The 17,866-nt window shown below is 37.3% G+C and overlaps 1 protein-coding gene across 1 annotated transcript in view; it reads left to right on the forward strand.

The window, feature by feature from the left end:
* The window catches only part of REV3L (REV3 like, DNA directed polymerase zeta catalytic subunit), a 115,310-nt gene that overhangs the window by 86,401 nt on the left and 11,043 nt on the right, over positions 1-17,866 (forward strand). The window contains exons 19-24 of the mRNA XM_068677689.1: positions 6,923-7,038; positions 11,594-11,712; positions 12,348-12,466; positions 13,455-13,596; positions 16,399-16,643; positions 17,635-17,743. Of these exons, the coding sequence (XP_068533790.1) occupies positions 6,923-7,038; positions 11,594-11,712; positions 12,348-12,466; positions 13,455-13,596; positions 16,399-16,643; positions 17,635-17,743 (850 nt within the window). The remainder of the gene's footprint in view (positions 1-6,922; positions 7,039-11,593; positions 11,713-12,347; positions 12,467-13,454; positions 13,597-16,398; positions 16,644-17,634; positions 17,744-17,866) is intronic.

Genomic DNA, 17,866 nt, shown 5'->3' on the forward strand with positions numbered 1-17,866 from the left:
TCAAGAGGAAATGAACAAGCCAACAGCTTTAATGAAAACTTTCAGCTTCAGGAATTTTTTCTAAAATAACCTTCTGTTGCTCTTTTTAAGCTATTTTTTCCAGCACAGACTAGGTACTCTGGTTATTCTGGTAGGTCCACTTAATAGAAGGTCTCATAGGTCAGAGAAAGAAAACAATCGGGCCATGTTCAAGAAGCATTACCACTTGAGGCCCATGGAGCAATACATCAGGCTAGAGTGAATGACAGAACTTCCATTCAGTCTTGATTGTCAATACCAGCTTGTTGGTACACCAAACAGAGTACATCATCTGTGGGAGGAATTGTCTTATGCTGTCCAATTGAAGAATTCTTGTTCCCATTTCTAGTCATTCACTTATCAGTTGGCCTAATTCTTGCTCTTACTTCATATATGTGATGTTGTGGAACATACTCATTTGTTTCAAGTTCCAATCTTTCATTTCTCTGTTTAGGCCTTTGTTCGGGTCATTGAATATTAGAAGTGGTTGATTCTGTCACTTTTTGTCAATAGATGTAAATTCTGGTAGAGCAAATTATAGAATTCTTAACCACTGTTTCAGCATACAGATGAGGAGAGGAGAGGTGATTCTGGGAAAGGTTTGCTTTATGCAACTTAGCAAATACTACTTTATCACTTAGCTCAGCAGCCTCTTCTTCCATCAGAAATACACAAATGGTAAATGACACAGAGTAGCTATATAAATAATCTTTACAATGTGCTGGTGGATATTGAGGGAAGGAGATGCTAAAATAAACTAGGGTGATAGATCTCTGCTACAGGGTTGGGAGATCCCCAATTATGGGGAGGTTGGAATTAGATGATCTTTAAGGTCCTTTCCAACCTAAGTCGTTTTATGATTCAGTGATCAGCGAGATTTTAATGCTTGATGACATTTTATTCTTGGGCTGTATCACTGGTCCTTTGTCAATGAAGAGTGTTTCCCAAAGCTAATTTTTATAGTGGAGTTAAAGTTGCTGTTTTGTATGTTCATCAAAGACAAATATTGCTTCAGAAAGTTCAGTGGAATTGATTAGCTGAAGTTGGATTGAGTTATAATTCCACTGTAAAACTCTTTACTAGATCTGAATGAGCACAGCAAGATAAGCATTTTTCCAACAAGACAAAGCAAATGCCTTAAACACCAGGTTAATTGTTCTCCTGTGAAATGAACAGAAGTTAGAGGTTGTCTCTAATTAATTTGGGGCAGTTGGCAAATGAAATTGTCATCTTGAGATCTGTAGAGCAGAAGAAAACTTGATTGTTCCTTGTCTGGAATCACGATCAGTGATTTTGTCTGTGCTGAAAACTACCATATTTGTCCAAATATTGAGGGCAATAAGTACCTTTATTTCTAGATTATTACTGAGTGTGATTCAGCTGTGAAATGGAAGTACATACAAGTGTGGGTATCAAAATCTATGTAAGAACAGCTAAAAGAAAGCACATCATTGCACAGGAAATTTGAGAATTCTAAAAGATACTGAAATACTGCTTTGTTTGAAGGCTGAGAGAGAGAGCAGTTGGAAATGAAGAGCCAGAGACGTGAGTTTGGAGGAGGCAGGGAATAGTAAACAACAAGTACTTGCAACAAAGAAAAGCACAATTAAAGTGGTTCTTGGTACCCTAACAGCTGTCTTGGAGTTTAAGAGGAAGCTTCACATACATATGTCCAGTTTTCCCATCTTTGGTAAGCTGTCCTCTGTAAACAGGAAAGTAGGACCAGAGCTCAAAGCTGGCATAAAGCAACTGAGAAACAACCTCCTTTCCACCTCGTGCAGCCAGCAAGGGTGATCTAGTATCACAGAGAGCCAAGCACAGGAGTTGTAGGCTCTTTAGATTTGCAATAGGGGAATTTCTTTTCTTTTTTTCTTTTTTTTTTTCCCCCCTTGATATGGAGCCTGTATCCATATTGCTGTATTAAAGTATTCAGTGATGCTACCTGGACAACCATCCTGAATAGACCCCCTCTTTATCAGAAGGTGTCAGCTGCAGTGAGTAGGAGAAAAATCGGAAGAATGTCTGCTTGCAAAGAAGTAAAACAGAACTACCTCTCTGAATCTAAGGGCACAAAGATGGGTAAACACATTCACATAGCTCCATAAACCAGTCTGTACAAAACACAGAAAAGCTGGCTGTTGGAGGAGAAGGAAGGGAATGCTACAGGAATGTTTGTCTTGGAGAGGTTAACAAAAAAAATGGCAGGAAAACTAGAGATATCCAAGCCTGATGGAGCAGTGGATTCCCATGAAAGAGAAATTAAATGTCTGGGCCTCTCTTTCAGTTTTAGGCAAATTATGCCTTTCTTCTGTAAGTGCACATACCACCAGGTAGCAGAAAAGGGCTGGTCCTGCAATTCTGAGAGGAGCAAGATTTGGGGACTCTATGTGGGAATGCACAGTCCCCATCTTTGTGACACACAGAGGATTTGTAAATAGAATGGGCTTAAATAAGAAAGTAGTAGATTCACTATTACTTGTCGCTCACTAGCCACCAACTGCGCTTTGTCCCCATGGAAGTAGTTTCTGGTAAAAGTACAAAAACCAGAATAAAGCTATAAGAATTTCTTTAAACTTTGGGAGTATGCATCATTTGCAATTTATTTAGTTGTTAATACTTAATGTTTAAATGTTTTGTCTGATGTTTTTCTTGTAAGATACGATGCTAATCAAAATTTTGTATTAAATCCAATGCGTTACGTTTGTTCTTCTGTAAATGCTCTAGCAACATTTCCTGTACAAAATAGAGATGTGTTTGTTAATCTAACCTTCTTTTCCCAGGCTAGTACCATCTTCTGGGGAGTATTCCTGTAAACATCCCTGCTTAATGTCCTTTATCAACTTCATGGATTTTTGTTGTCCAGAGCAAACTGAGAAAATGTTCTGAGATTTCAGTTATATGTTTGAGTCACCAAGTATTCTGCTTTTGTCTGTGTTGTAGGTCTGGCCTAATTTTTTTCCCCCTTTTTCTCTCAATTTTAGCTGGAAGAAAATTAACAGTCAGGAAAAGCAGACTCATAATAGAAGGGAAGGCATAATTGGGAGCTTTAGAATTCATTCATGAAATTATCAGATGAGAAAGTGGAAGAGATGGCATAACAGCACATACAACTTAGCTAGAAAGGAAAATAATTTTATTTCTTCTCCCTGCAGCATGTATGAGTTGAATGCCAATACTGTCGTGTTCAAATCCTGCCAGTATGAATGCTGCTTTTCGTCTTTGCAGAGAGACTGGCAACAGCATGCAAAGCAGTATCAGGGCCCATCCTTTTAACAAAAGAGCACTGTGTTGGCAGGCACACCTCATATTCCTGTCATGTTAGTTCTAGCCAACGGCTTTCAAGTATCAGGGCTGCAACTTAGTAGTTTCTTGCAGGTGTAAACGCTGGTCTCATTACAAATTGTTTTAATAAGACAGTTTAATCTGGTGGTGAAGACCAACTGGATAGTATACTATAAAAATTGGGAGAAAGGAAAATGAGGAATATGGATTTGTCCTCTCCTTAGCTCACAGCCTCTCTTCTTTATGGCACAACATGAAATGGGGAGAGAAAGAGACAGATAAACTATGGTTGAGCTCTCCCCATGTTGGCTAAACCTTGGGTTTACCTATTCTTTACTCCATTTGAAATAATGTCATCTCTTAGCTTCAGGCACCTGTTCTCTAATAGCCAAAAAAATACCGCAGGAGCTATCTACAAATGACACGCTGGCAATGTTGAGAGGGCAATATTGCTGCATAAATTGAAACAGTTGATCAGCAAGAAAATGGTCAGGAAACAGCAGCATCTCATGTCCCTGTGTTTACAGGGAATTTACACTACAGTCTGAAATTACCATTTGCTAGCTACTCTGCCTCAATTTTCCATGCAGATAACTTTTATATAAGGGCCATCTGACTGAAAGCTAGAAATACTTAATAGTACTTAATAGTCAGTATCGAAATAGCTAGTACCCTCATCACAATGTATTTTAAGTGGAAAGAACCAGATCTTACTCTGTGAGAGGTGGCTAATAATATAAGGGATAGTTTACCCAAAGGTAAACTTTTTCTTCATTGACAAGAATGAGATCAGTTTATAAAACTTCAGATGCCTACATTAGTTGGAATGGGGAGGAAAAGCAGGGTAGGTAATACACTGCAGAGGATAATCTCTGACTCAGTAATGTGCCATTACAGGCAACCTTTACATAGCTTGCCAATGTAAGACTGAGTTCAAAACTAGCACATTCATGTTTTAATCTTTTGAGTGATTTGACACTGTGTCAAAGTATGTATTTTAAGTTAGACCAGCAGTTTATTCATGTAAGAAAAACCATGTATCTGAAAACATGAACTGAAGTGTTTTAATGTCTCATCTTGTAGAACATCTTCCCATCTGAAGCATACCAGAGAAACAATTCTTGAGATTACATGCAGATGGTTTACAGAGGTTGCTTTATTCACTAGCTTAAAAGTGAATAGTAAGATTAATGCAGGAAGTGATTGAGTGTTGTATTCAGTTGCAATACAAGCAGTAGTATTTGCAGTAAGAATGTAATACCCACCAAATTTTGAATAAGTAGGAAGTGAGGGAAGGTAATAAAAGAATTTTCTTCTGCAAGGAAAAACACAAAACACTTCCTTCATCACAGATGGTAGCTGCTAGTATAGTTACAGTGACTTGCTGCTTCCAAATAGTATGCTCCTTTCTGTTCAGAACTGAAGTAAGAGAACAAGCAACCCATGGCATAATAGATGCTGTTTTCTTATCACATAAGCAGTTTTTCACAAGTTTCTCATTCAAGCATGCATCTGTTGTAGAACTAGTCTGTGTAACATCTTGACCTGCTTAAAATACACAAGCGTTTTCCATGTTGGACAGTGTGAAACCAGTTTTCAAATATGAATGTAAATAAAGCTGGTACCTGGATAGTTTAGTTACAAGAATTAGCATGAAAATATGTTAACGTTTTAATGTTTCTTGTATGACTATATAAAATACTATATGATTCCTTTTGGTTTCAAATCTTAGATCAAAGCTATCCATAGTTTCAGAACCTCAGCTGACAATCATTGTGTGTTGTGTTGATCAGCAAATAGTGATTGTTCTTCTTGACACTGGGATTCTGCAGCTGGAAGAAACTGCAGGCTAAATTCATTTGTTTGCCCATTCCACGTAACTTTGGTTTTGTGCCACTGTGTACTGTTAGAATGGAGAACAGAAATGAGTATTTTTATTTCTATTGCTCCAGATGATTGTTAACCTGTATCCAGAAACAAAGAATCATTCGACATTAAAAGCAAATAGCAAAACATCCCCCAAATGCAAAGTGCTTGTTCTTTTAATGTCTTTAGAATGCAAGAAATCAACAATTTACTTTAAAATCTTCTGCTTTAACAAAAATTGTATAAAAGCTTTTCTTTCAGAGGTAGGAGTAGATGGTAAAAAAGGTTTTGCAGCTTTTCCGAGGTGATGCAAAAGCCCAAACCGTAATAAGGAAATGGTTGCACTGAGTTAGAAGATTCAGATACTTTTCCATGTATTTTTCACAAAATGTCAGTGTCTGTGGCAGACATGTGGAGAGCCTCTTGTAGAGCTACTCTCAGAGTAGCTGCTTAACTTTAAAGAGAGTTGTCATGCACCTTTGGCTGGGACATATAAGCAAGGACACACTTCCATGTTAAATGAAAGTCTAAATCTTAATTTGTCACATCTGTGACCTAACTTTAGCTTAGGATGTGGGGAAAGTATTCTCCTATATCAAGCAATCAGCAAATGTTTGATGTGTTTAAGGATGCAAAAAGTAGAGATCCTGTCCATAAGCCAGGGACCTGACTTGTTCCATAACCAAGGCTTACAAGCCTGTATCCTGTTGTGGAGTTGGGTATGGACTGTGGGTACAGGACCCTCACATATTGTGCAGTCCTCTACCTCAATGTCATCATTCAGCTGTATTGAATCCTGCCTGCTGGGACTCAAAGCCCAGATTTTTTTATTTTTTTTTTGGCTATGAAAATAACAGAAATCTGTTTGGGCAGTCTTTTTCTGCCCAGCACAACAAAGTTATTCTTAAGCTCTTCTCCTACAAGTGACCAGCTGCCCAAATCATGACTTCCATTATTAATAGTGCCTATTCAAAAGATAGATGAAACAGGCTCCTCTGACTTAATTCCTACCTGCACTTTGATTTGAAACCACCTTGCTTGTCCTTCTATCTAGTCAACTCCTCTCTGAGGCCTGAACTGGAAGATAGGCAGTGACAGTGTTGAAAAACAACTGTCTTGTCTTTCTCCAATACCTGAGTGAGTCAAATATTCTACCTGGCATTGAGGTACAGCATAAAATCAGTTTTTCCTTTGTATCTTACAGAAAGAAAAGGCTACCTTAAAGTAAGAGGTATTTAAATAGAACTGGCAGATGAGGTTGCCTTTCTCATGTCGCTGACAGCTCACTCAGCTGTCAGTTGTAACTTTCCCAACAGGGCCATCATTTAGGACCAGAAATGTCCTCTGATTATTATAAACTCCACGAAATCATGCAGGACACAACTGGTATTTGCAAAACATTTGAGTAGCCAAGTAGCAAATTCTACTCTGTTTCATAAAGAAAAATAATACAGCAAAGTTTGAGGAATTGACTACACCTCACTGCGGGTTCTGCAGGCAGTCACACTTCATACAGAATACCTAAAACCTGATAGATCTAGATTTTGTTCTTTATTCGTAAAGGCTGAATTAACAGAAGTATATAAAAAAGAATTGCTTTCCCAATGAAAATACTACTCCTATTTTTTTTTCCACTTGAATGCTATGAAAATGCTCTTTTGACCATGATTAGAATGAAATCCTATTTGTTCTCTGCTCATGGAAAATATTTTCTTAAATAATATGAAGCTCATTTTCCTTTTTCCCCCCTCTCTAGATATGACCCAGACATTTTGTTAGGCTATGAAGTCCAGATGCATTCCTGGGGTTATCTCTTGCAGAGGGCTGCTGCATTAAATGTTGATTTATGCCAGATGATTTCTCGTGTGCCAGGTAAGTAACTATGTAGGGTTTCAGTTCAGTTACAACAGAAAAGAGTTGAAATCTAAAAATAAACACATAAATAATGCACAGTAATTTTTCATATGGACCTCTTTTTTGTTGTTGCTCTTGTGTTGTTATACCTATAATCACACACACAAAAAGATGCTGGTTTTCGGTGTTTTCTGAGTCTTGAAATTTCCTGTGTATTCCACTTCTGGGTGTGTCCTTTATGCATGAACCTAAGCTCATTTTGAATAGTTGCTTGTGTTTTCTTGCCAGGCCCCCATTTTGCATGCTCTGCTGCATCCCAAAGTCGAAAAGGTGTAGAGCTGCTGAAGTTCATCACTGAAGAACAGTCCCTGTTTCTGTGCGTTGCGTATCTTTTGCTGTTAGTTCTCATTGTAATTCCTTAGCATAAAGAAATTACAGACAGTTTTCAGTTCTTGGTGGTGCTTCTGCTACTCCCTCTTGCTTCTCCTTGGCTTCAGTCATATCTGTGTCATTCAGGGTAACCACCACAATCACAGTACGCGGTTTCTCTGACTGGAGTACAAGGGCATAAAGATGCTGCTGAGCACCATTTGTCCTGGTCAGCAGCCCTGTAATAAAAGCCTTGCTTTAAATAGCCAGTCTTGTGCTTCGGGGAAATTCTACTGTTCCAATTGCTGGTGCTTTCCTTCAGCATTCAGAAAAAGATCTCTTTGTGGTAGTGTTTTTTTCTCGAGAACCTGCGGAAAGTTATCCAGGAGAGTAGTAAGCCTGGTGTCTGTACTTAGCCAATTAATAGAAACTATAATTCTGAAGACTGCAATTAGTGAACAGCTGGATAAATATATTGCCCCTGAGAAAATTCAAGATAGCTCTATGAAGTAAAAAACTGCCTAAAAAATGTGTTGTAGCTCTTTGCAGTTGTCAAAAAAATGTGGATGAGGGACATCAGATTTTTTTTTTTTTTTTTTTTAAAAAAAAGCTGCTTTTTACAGGGCTCTTGTCAGAGATCTGTACAGAAACTAAATAGCCATGAAATAAGAAGTGCTTGCCTGTGATTGTCCTTTTTAAAAACTTGGTCTTGTTACTCTGTAATGGTTGAAAGAGCAAATGAATTATTAGAAGCTATGGAGAAAAGAAAATGGGAAACAAGAAATATACACGTAAAAATCTGTAGTGTGCTAGTACATGAAATAGTGCGGCTCTAGCCTCTTCTTGCCAATCAGAATGGATATAGGAGAACTGGTAAACAGGAGGAGGGTAAGTCAAATGTGGCTAATGATTTAGGAAGGTATGATTCCAGAACAGACATAACTCAGTAAGAATCCTGTGAAATCTTGAGGGGGTATAAAGAGAAATATGGCTTGGTTGGTCATGATTTTTTTTCTGATACAAGAACCAGAAATCATCAAATGAAGCTAGCAAATGGCAGCTGTGGAATAGGAGTTGATTTTTCATCCCTGGCTTGTTGAACTATTGAGCTCCTTGCCAGAAGATATTATGAATGCTTTAAGTTTGTTAGCTACAAGAGAGAAATTGTTGGAAGAAGAATCCATTGGGTACTATTGTGTATATGAAAGTAATGTCTGGCCGAGGAGGCTGCAAATTGTTAGAAGTTAGAAGAGCTTTAGAGAGATTATCTGTAATTTGCTTCCCCTATTTCTGAGGCATCTGCTTTTGGGAACATGGTAGAACATGATACCAGGATGGTTGCATCCTTGGACTTACCGACGTAGCAATAGCATCTTTTATCTTGGCATCCTGTCTGCCTGGGCAGGAGAAGAACATGTTTTAGAGGAGCTAAGTTCACTCACTCCTTCCTTGAAGTTTGAATGTTTGTGCACTCCTTTTATACTTTCAAAACTTTGGATACTCTTGGTACCTATGACTTGTTTAGAAAATGTCTGAGTTACAGAGACCACCCAGGGACAAGAAAACATAAGAACAAATTTACGTCTTCAGCTGCAAGCTGCTTGTAACTGGATCTCACTCTATTTCTAAGCATTTAATCTATCAAAAGCAGGAGCACATAACAGTTTAAGTGTGAGTTGGTCATCAAAGGTCACAACAAGTTTCTCTTTTCAGCCCAAAGATCTCAAATTTGTGCTGCAGGAAAAATAGCTAATTGGATGAACCTTGTTACTAAATTCCTTTGATGGCTTGAACTGAGGTGATACAGTGGTTGCAATAATAATGCCTTTGGGTACAATCTTAAGATGTATTGAAGGATGTTCAGAAAACCTTTTGACCTACCTTGAGATTAGCAATCTCTTCGGGAAGAGTAATGCTAAGCGTTGCACTCAAAGGTTTCCTAAACCTCCAAAGATCACAAGGGCTTACTGCTCTGCTGTAGAATTACGACTCAACCATCTTTTCATTTCAGGATGGGCTCATAACTTCAGTTCATCAACTCGTGTGTCTGCTTTTGTTCTCAAAGGCTGAATCACAGCTTTTGTCTTGCAAGACAACTTTGCCTGCACTTTGGTTGTTGAAGAATCAACAGCTACATCAGCAAAGCTCTCGTTAGTACACACCTTCATAGCATAAGCTGTTGTTCGAATTACTAGATGTGGAATACACATGAAGAGTTCCTTGAAGAAGGGTTACCTCTCTAGGAACTGTCTGGTTCTTGGTGATGTCCCTATGTATTTCAGAGTCAGGCTTCCATCCCTACGGCTGTGGAGTCCTCCCTACACAGCTTGGGTTTAGTTCTAGTGAAGGAATAAAGGGTTGTAGCACTTGATACCTTTGGACATAAAGTGCAAGAGGGCATGCAGGACATAGACATGATCTCCACAGCACTGTTACTCATGGTACATGAGTTCTTGTGTTAGGTGTTAGATGTACACCCAGAAGTGGAATACGTAACACTTAAAATATTTCTAAGAACCAGGGTTATTGTAAGGTAAGTAATTGATCTTTTTGCTGTTGTTGTTGAACCACAAGAGAAAGATAAGGAAATTCACACTGAACTCCTCCCAAAAGTGTCATGCCAAAAGCGTTGGCTTGCATGCATGACCATAAACATACAAGTGTGTTTTGTGTTGCTTTGTGGCCTTCTTGTCCATGGTTTTTACCCCATCTATGTTCCTCTTGCTTTTCCAACCCCTATGCTTCATATTTCCCTCCCTTCTTCACATGCTGTATTTTCAGAACAGGAAGTGCTCCTTCAAGCAGCATGCTCCTCTTTCCTCCTATTGAAATAAAGATGGAAGGTACTTTTCCTTCCCTTTCTCGTGATTTCAACTTAACAAAAGAAAGCTGGACTTCTCTCTGGTTTTGCTTTATTGGCTGAGTCTGGTGCTGCCTCTGCCATTTACAAGTGAACTATTCATAAGTCATTAGGACACACCACAAGAGAAGTGAGTACTGTGCCTGTGCGTAGTGGCATTTTGTGTGTGCACTGTGGCCTCCTGTTTCCTCTTTTGCATCACAACTCAAAGATAGGATGTGGGGAACAGAGGATGAGAGGAGATTTCTTTTCATTTCATCTCACACACTTGAAAGGTAGGAAGACTGCCCAGTTCTCCTTCTCTGTACTTTGTTTCCAGAGAGGCTCAAATGGTCCTGGTGATATTCCCCATACCAGCTGTAGAGCAACTGTGAGTTTTTGTGAGTAGGATGCTGTACAGACATATCTGATAGAGTGAGAATACACAACCAACAGTTGAAAAATTGATATGAATGTAGAATTGTGGGGAAATTGCCTCAAAATGCTTTCTTCTTCCATTAAACTAATAAGAAGGAACAAGGCTGGAGGTTTGTGGAGGTAGCCCTAAAAGCACCGTGATTAATGTATCTAACAATACAGTGTGTTTTCGTATTGAATTTTAAACTCTATTGTGCATTTTAAAAAAAAACATCTATGTAAACTCAGGAAGGAATGTCAAAGCTGTAGCCTTAGCTTTACTGAAAGAAAGATACGTACCAAAAGAGCTGTCCTCTCTTGTGCAGTAGTATTTCAAAAAAAGAAGGCATAAGAGGTTCTTTCCTCTACAGTAGTCACTGTTACAGAGAGTCAGATTGTTCCTTCTGCCTCTGCATTTGTTCCTTCCTGTATCCTTTTCTCTCCATTTGTGTTGTCCAGAACTTACGTCCACCTGCTCCCACTCTGTTTTGCTTTCACAGTATAAAAGGTGCTGAGTTTTCTCTCCCATGACTTGATTCCGATTGTGTAAGATCATGAAAAGTAAAACCTGGATTAGAAACTCCTTAGGACAGATATCATTTTTCTCATGTGTGTGTATTGTGCACTAACGTGCGTGCAACTAGCTCTCAAGTAACATTCAGCACTGCTTAGCCAATATATTCGCTACAGAGAATATATTGCCATGGACACCATTTCAATTAACCCAAAGTAAGAGTTATCTTCAGAAGGGTGTGCAAGACTGCAAAAACATGGAAGAATTTTATTTAGCAATTTTATGGAAGACTGGTAAATAAATTATCTTGTACAAACAGTAACAGTTTTTAGGAATTCTTATTTTTCTCAGCAGCTCAAATGGGCAGAGATAACTTGATCTGATGTTGACTGTACTATAACTTGTCTAAATGTATTTTCTTTTAATGTCTTTAGACGATAAGAAGGAGAACAGATTTTCAGCTGAGCTGGATGAATATGGGTCAGATACAATGAGTGAAATAAATATTGTTGGGCGAATTACCTTAAATATTTGGAGAATGATGAGAAATGAGGTAATGTTAAAAAACAGTTCAGTGTGTTAAATTTATGTGTGTTTTTTTTTTTTTAATTATTGGAGAGTTTGTTGAAAATTTCATATAGTTTATATAGCTTTTTCTTTTTTGTTTTTTAATACCCTTTCAAATACAGCTGTAGGCCACTCTGTGAGAATGGATTTTGCATAGCACTAAAATGTAAAATACTGAAACCATTCTCTTCCAGTATTGTGTCTTAATGATACTCCTTTACACTTCTTTGTGGGTCTTGAGAACAACTTACGAGTTATAGCAAGTCAGCTAGTATGGTGCTTGTACTAAATTAAATACTTGAAATTATTTTGAGTTCTCATACCCGTTCTGCTGTTTGTGACCTTACATTCAACATCCAGCTGATTGAGTCTTAACAGACTTTGTTCTGACCAAACTGATCTTTGTGATCTATTTAATTCTATGTGGTCTTTTCGTTTGATGAGGGATATTCTTTCATGACTTGTAAATAGTTAGGGACTTCTAAATATAAATGTTGATACACTTCGGTAACAAAGAATGCTCATAGAAAGGTAATTAGTTGTTACCATTTTTAAAAAGTATAGATTTCTTTGACTGTGAAAGACATTATGCATGTTAACACATTCTCTGCATTTTTTCAGGTGAATCTAATGAATTACACCTTTGAAAATGTGGGCTTTCATGTTCTTCATCAGCGTTTTCCTTTATTTACTTTCCGAGTTCTTTCTGATTGGTTTGATAACAAGGCGGATGTCTACAGGTAATCCATTCTTACGAGTTTTTTTATTTGTTCTTTTTAAGGCCAGATTCTTAGAGTTGTATAGATATAAGCTAAAACCAGCATAGATAGAAATAACCAATTTAGCTCAGGTACTCGAACAGTCTACATACAGCAACATGACCTTACTTTGCTGTCCTGATGTGTTCTATTGTATGGTTATACCCTCAATGTGATATCTTTGTTTTTCTATTTAAAAAAGCAAAGCTATTTTTCAGTTACAGTTTCAACTTATCTGAATAGCTCTACTGTTCTGAAGTTCTGTAAGGTCTTTATTTGGTATGTAGTATTCATCAGAAGGATTTCTAATGAACTGTCAGGTTTCTGTTTTACTTCACTGTACGTGCCAAGCCAGCTAGGCTTAAGAATAGTACAAAACAGTGTACAAGATGTTCAGAGAGTAACTGTAGCTGCTTAAAAATATCTGTATATGACATGTATCACAATGGGCTTCACTCTTCCTTGGAGTGTTTTGGTATTGTGTCATGTCAACAATTAGTAATAGTGTGAGTACTGATTTGAATGTCTTCAATAACATGTATTTGTTTTCTTAAATACTTTTGGACTATGTGGAAACTTGGCCTAGTGTTGAAATTACGAAGTTATATTCAACAAATACAGAAGGTTGTTTCCACAGAATTCCACTTGGGAAGGAAAAAAAGCAAACATGAACAGGTGAAGAAAAACTCAGGTTTCTATTTTAGTAATTCTTTAGGGTGGGTGGTAAGGCAAACAGGATATAGAATGTTATTGAGATATCCCATAGCATTAGGTTCCTATACCACATTCTGTGTGTATCTTTAGAATAGGTAAGTGTATGCTTGTGTGCCACATTTCTGAAAGAGCTGTATAAAAATGTCCTGTGGGAAATTTTATTTGCTCATTTGTAATAAGCTGTCATAAAAATACATTTTTCTTAGAAAGAGCAGCATTGTCCTGATTGTTTATAACAAGGTGTTCACTTTCACAGATGGAAAATGGTTGATCATTACGTTAGCCGGGTCCATGGGAACCTCCAGTTATTAGAAAAACTGGATTTGATTGACAGAACAAGTGAAATGGCAAGACTTTTTGGCATTCAGTTCTTACATGTATTAACAAGAGGCTCCCAGGTAAGATTTAGTTTACCTTACACTTCACAAAAGCAAAATAGTCATTACAAAACGTTTTAGTTCTTCAATATTTTCAGAGTCAGTGTATGTATTTTCATAAGGTCAGAGGACTGTTTTGTATAACAAGAAATTGAAACGTTAAGAAAGGTAATTCAAAGACAGTAATAGTTAGTCTCCAGAGATTAAAAGTAGCTGTTAAAAATAGTTAAGATTGCCCCAAATATAATTACTACACTGGGTCTTCTATAATGACTTTGAGAGCACTAAATTTTCTTTTTGGATTGATATTTTTCACACTTATATGAGTCTGAAAATGAACACTTTATAAAACATTAAGAAATTTAATCAAATGTATTTATAATCACGAGGTGAGGTGATTTTCTTCCATGGCAGGCAAAGCTGCATTGACTATGTTATAAAAGACATTTCCTGTGAAGCAGACCACTGGGCAAGATTTGATGATGAGACAAAAGTGGCTCTGGCTTTATTAAGTACATGTGTCATGCAAGATGCATGGTTCTGTTAACTTGACACTAGCATCAGAAGAAAAGTGAGCAGGACAGATTTACCCTTCTCTTTCTTTGGGACCCCAGGAGTTTTCATTAACTAGAAAGGCTTTTCTTGCCCAGGTTCTGGTTGATGAGGCTAACTAAGCTGTTTTTATGACTTCACATGAGCCTTGAACAGCACCTGAATCAAGGAGACAATTACTCTTACTTTTGCTTCTGTTGTCTTTCTTTTCCTACCATAATTCTTCTTTCCTACCATCAGTCTGCTTTCAGTTTTAATAGACATTCAGCTAGCTGACCAGGATTTGATTACTTTGCCAAATCCTATCAAGAGAAAGACAACTTAAAAATTAATGTCCTAAACAGACCAACATTGTCTTAAGGCAGCGAGAAACTAGTGTCAGTGCCTTAACAATTTAAAAAAATCAAAATTAATAAAGCCAGTTTTAAAATGTTGCCACTTACTTTCTGAGACTGCAACTGCCTGTGTCATCTCTCAACCCCATAGAGGTTTTTGCTGGTACAGAGCTACATTGGCCTTATTCTATTTTGATTTTTCTTTTACTGGTGGGGAGCTGGAGGTGAGGAGAAAGGGCTTTTCACCGGTTCAGCTCCCTGAGCTGGCTTACCCCACTATCAGAAAAGTACCACAAGGGAAGAGAAATGCACAGTTAGGGACAGGGAGGGTGGGCTGGCTTACCGCCAGCATAGATATGCTTAAACTATCATGATTACAGCCTGTGAAGACTGTTCTGCCTGTCATTTTCTCAAATGGCTGTGAGTGGGAGTGAGCAACAGAAACATGCAGCATTTTCAATCCTGACTGTTCTTTTCTCTTTCCTTCTGTGCACTTTTTTTTTTTTTTATCATTGAAACTTTCTAGTTCACAGAAATGGCAGTTGCAACAACTCCAAGTTACCTCAGATAATACTTTTTTCACTCCAAAGAACAATCACTGCATCTCAGGAAGATGCTCCTTTTTTCCTTATCTGAAACGGAGATGCTAGAAAGGATTTCTCTACTAAGAAAGGATTTCAGTTATTTTAACGTTTTTCTTTTCAAAATTTTTCTTTCATTAAGTTTTACAAGACTGTTCTAAAGGCGATTTTCTTTTCTTTTGTTAAGCTATTTTGGATATTCTATAGCAGACTAATCAAGTTTAACATGAGGTGGTCATAGGCATATAGGCTATTAGTCAGATGGTTGAAGAACTTGCTGAAAAATAGAAAAAAAAATAGTTTTTGCACAGTTCTGCTCCGTGACCGGCTCATCACTGGATACACGTGTGCACAAGGAAGGCAGCAGCAGGCAGAGGGCTTTTGAAGAGTTATCTAGTTGCTGACAAAGCAGAGGATTTTAGGACTATGTAGGATTGTTCCTTGGTAAATCAGGATTTTCAGTCCTTTGACATTTATATACTTAATTTTCAGCTGTTTTTTATTATTATTATTATTGTAAATGCATACAATGATATGAGTACCTGGCTATTAGTGCTTGTAAAGCCTTACTATAACATTGTAATAATATACAAATGATTAGAGATAATTCTAATGTGACAGCCTCCGTAGATGACATTTTGTGATATCTTGAACAAGGTAAAAGTACTTAAACTTTCTGATCTTTTATCCTTCCTGTAGTATTTGTGGCATCATGTGGGAGAAATCATGGTACCTAGAACAAAGCTTTAAATGCAAAAAAATGACTTTAGAAGTGGGCTGACATATTCTTCCCTTGGTTCTCTTGCTGCCAAGTATATTGTAGTTACCTTGCACAGTCACAAACTTAGAAGTACAATTACTAACTTACACAGCTTGCTTGTCATTTTTCTGTTTTCTTGAATAAAATCTCTGTCCAAACTCCTATGGAAAATGGTAAGCAAACCAACTGTACAGTATATCTTTTTTAAAAAATGTTCTCTAAGTCTAACGAAAATTAAAATTAGCAAATGCTCATTCACTGACTGTAGCATTGCTGTATAATATTTTTGTAGACTACTGGATTTTTAATTTCTACCCTGAGCTGGATATTTGTTTGTTTGTTTTCCCATAGATACAAATCAGAAGTACTTTGTTTTTTAAGGTTAGGGCTAAATGCTGAGGAAACACAAGGAAAAGTTCCAAGTGTGATAGAAAATATACATTAAAAATAAGAGTATAGTTGTTTATTTGGGAAAACTATTTGTACTTTAAATTCAGGAAATGTAAGTGCATATTTATATAATTTTAATACGTCCATATCTGTTCTCCATTTTTGAAATTCTAGTTGTAATGACAATATCCAATCTGTTTTGCAGTATCGTGTGGAGTCCATGATGCTACGTGTTGCAAAGCCAATGAATTATATTCCTGTGACACCCAGTATCCAGCAGCGAGCTCAGATGAAAGCCCCTCAGTGTGTTCCCTTAATAATGGAGCCAGAATCCCGCTTCTACAGCAACGCAGTTCTTGTATTAGACTTCCAGTCGTTATATCCTTCCATTGTGATAGCATACAACTACTGTTTTTCAACCTGCCTGGGACATGTTGAAAACTTAGGAAAGTAAGTTGTTTTTCTTTTTCTTAAAAACTTTGATTCGGTAGAGACTTCAGCATGCTTTGTAAGATACTGAGAACCCTTGGCTGTCATTGGAAATTAGGGATGTGTATGAATAGCACCATTTTCTGTTATGAGATGGTGAAGATCTGCCATGGGGGTGTGTGCATGTGTGTATACACACATACACATGCACATCAATATGTGCTTTTTGATTACAGAATTAGGCTCTGTTCTGTTAAAATGCACATGCACACAAATTACTATTATTATTTTAACAGAACAGAGCCTAATTCATTACTGTGTTAATGCTAGTTTTTAATGTTGCTTCAGAATAAATTGAAACATAAATCTACTGTATTTTCAAAACTGGACTAGTATTGTTCCACTTTATGGTCATAAATTCTTGTCCCCTTTTAAAAGTTGCAGTTCACTCTTGTCTTAACTACTCAAAATGAAAAAAAATACAATTATTTTATATAGCACCTTTTATTGAGATTAACAGTAAATCTGTTAGTTGAAAAAAAAATCACTTCTCATTATAATTACCTTTATAAAACAATATTTGGAAGAATGGGAAGATGCATGCAGTGATTAGTAGGTGTCACCAGCAGGCTTTCAAGTTTCTGACTGGAAATTCTGAAGTCGTAAGAAGAAAATATATGCATCATGTTACTTGGTAAACATGCATGGTTTCCATAGAGGATTAGGGTACGATTAGAGGCTTCCACTAACTCAGCATTTGGAAATAATGTATTGACACAGGGCGGGTAAATTACACTGTGTGGAATTTAGACATATATTGCTACTTTCCTCCTAGAGTGTTTTGCATGTCGCTAAGAAATGTAAATGATGGTGTGTTTGTTCATACCTGAAATTTATACCTTGTCATTCTGTCCTTGCTGGCATTATCAGCATTTGAATGTGACTTGATGCTTTTGCTTCGTTGGGCTGTAAATGAACAAATCATCTTCATATTTAATTTTCTCTCTATTAGATACGATGCATTCAAATTCGGCTGCACATCTCTGAGAGTACCTCCTGACTTGCTTTACCAGATTAGGCATGATATCACAGTGTCACCCAGTGGAGTGGCTTTTGTCAAGGTAATGACATTAGTGCTCTGTGACAGGCATTTTTACTTCCTGTTGCTTGTCTAGCTTAAGATCAAATTGATGTTGTAGTTCATATTTTGCTGTGTTAAGAGCAGACAGAAGAGGGGGGAGGCT

This window comes from Anas acuta, chromosome 3, assembly GCF_963932015.1.
Source record: "Anas acuta chromosome 3, bAnaAcu1.1, whole genome shotgun sequence".
Taxonomy (NCBI): Eukaryota; Metazoa; Chordata; class Aves; order Anseriformes; family Anatidae; genus Anas; species Anas acuta.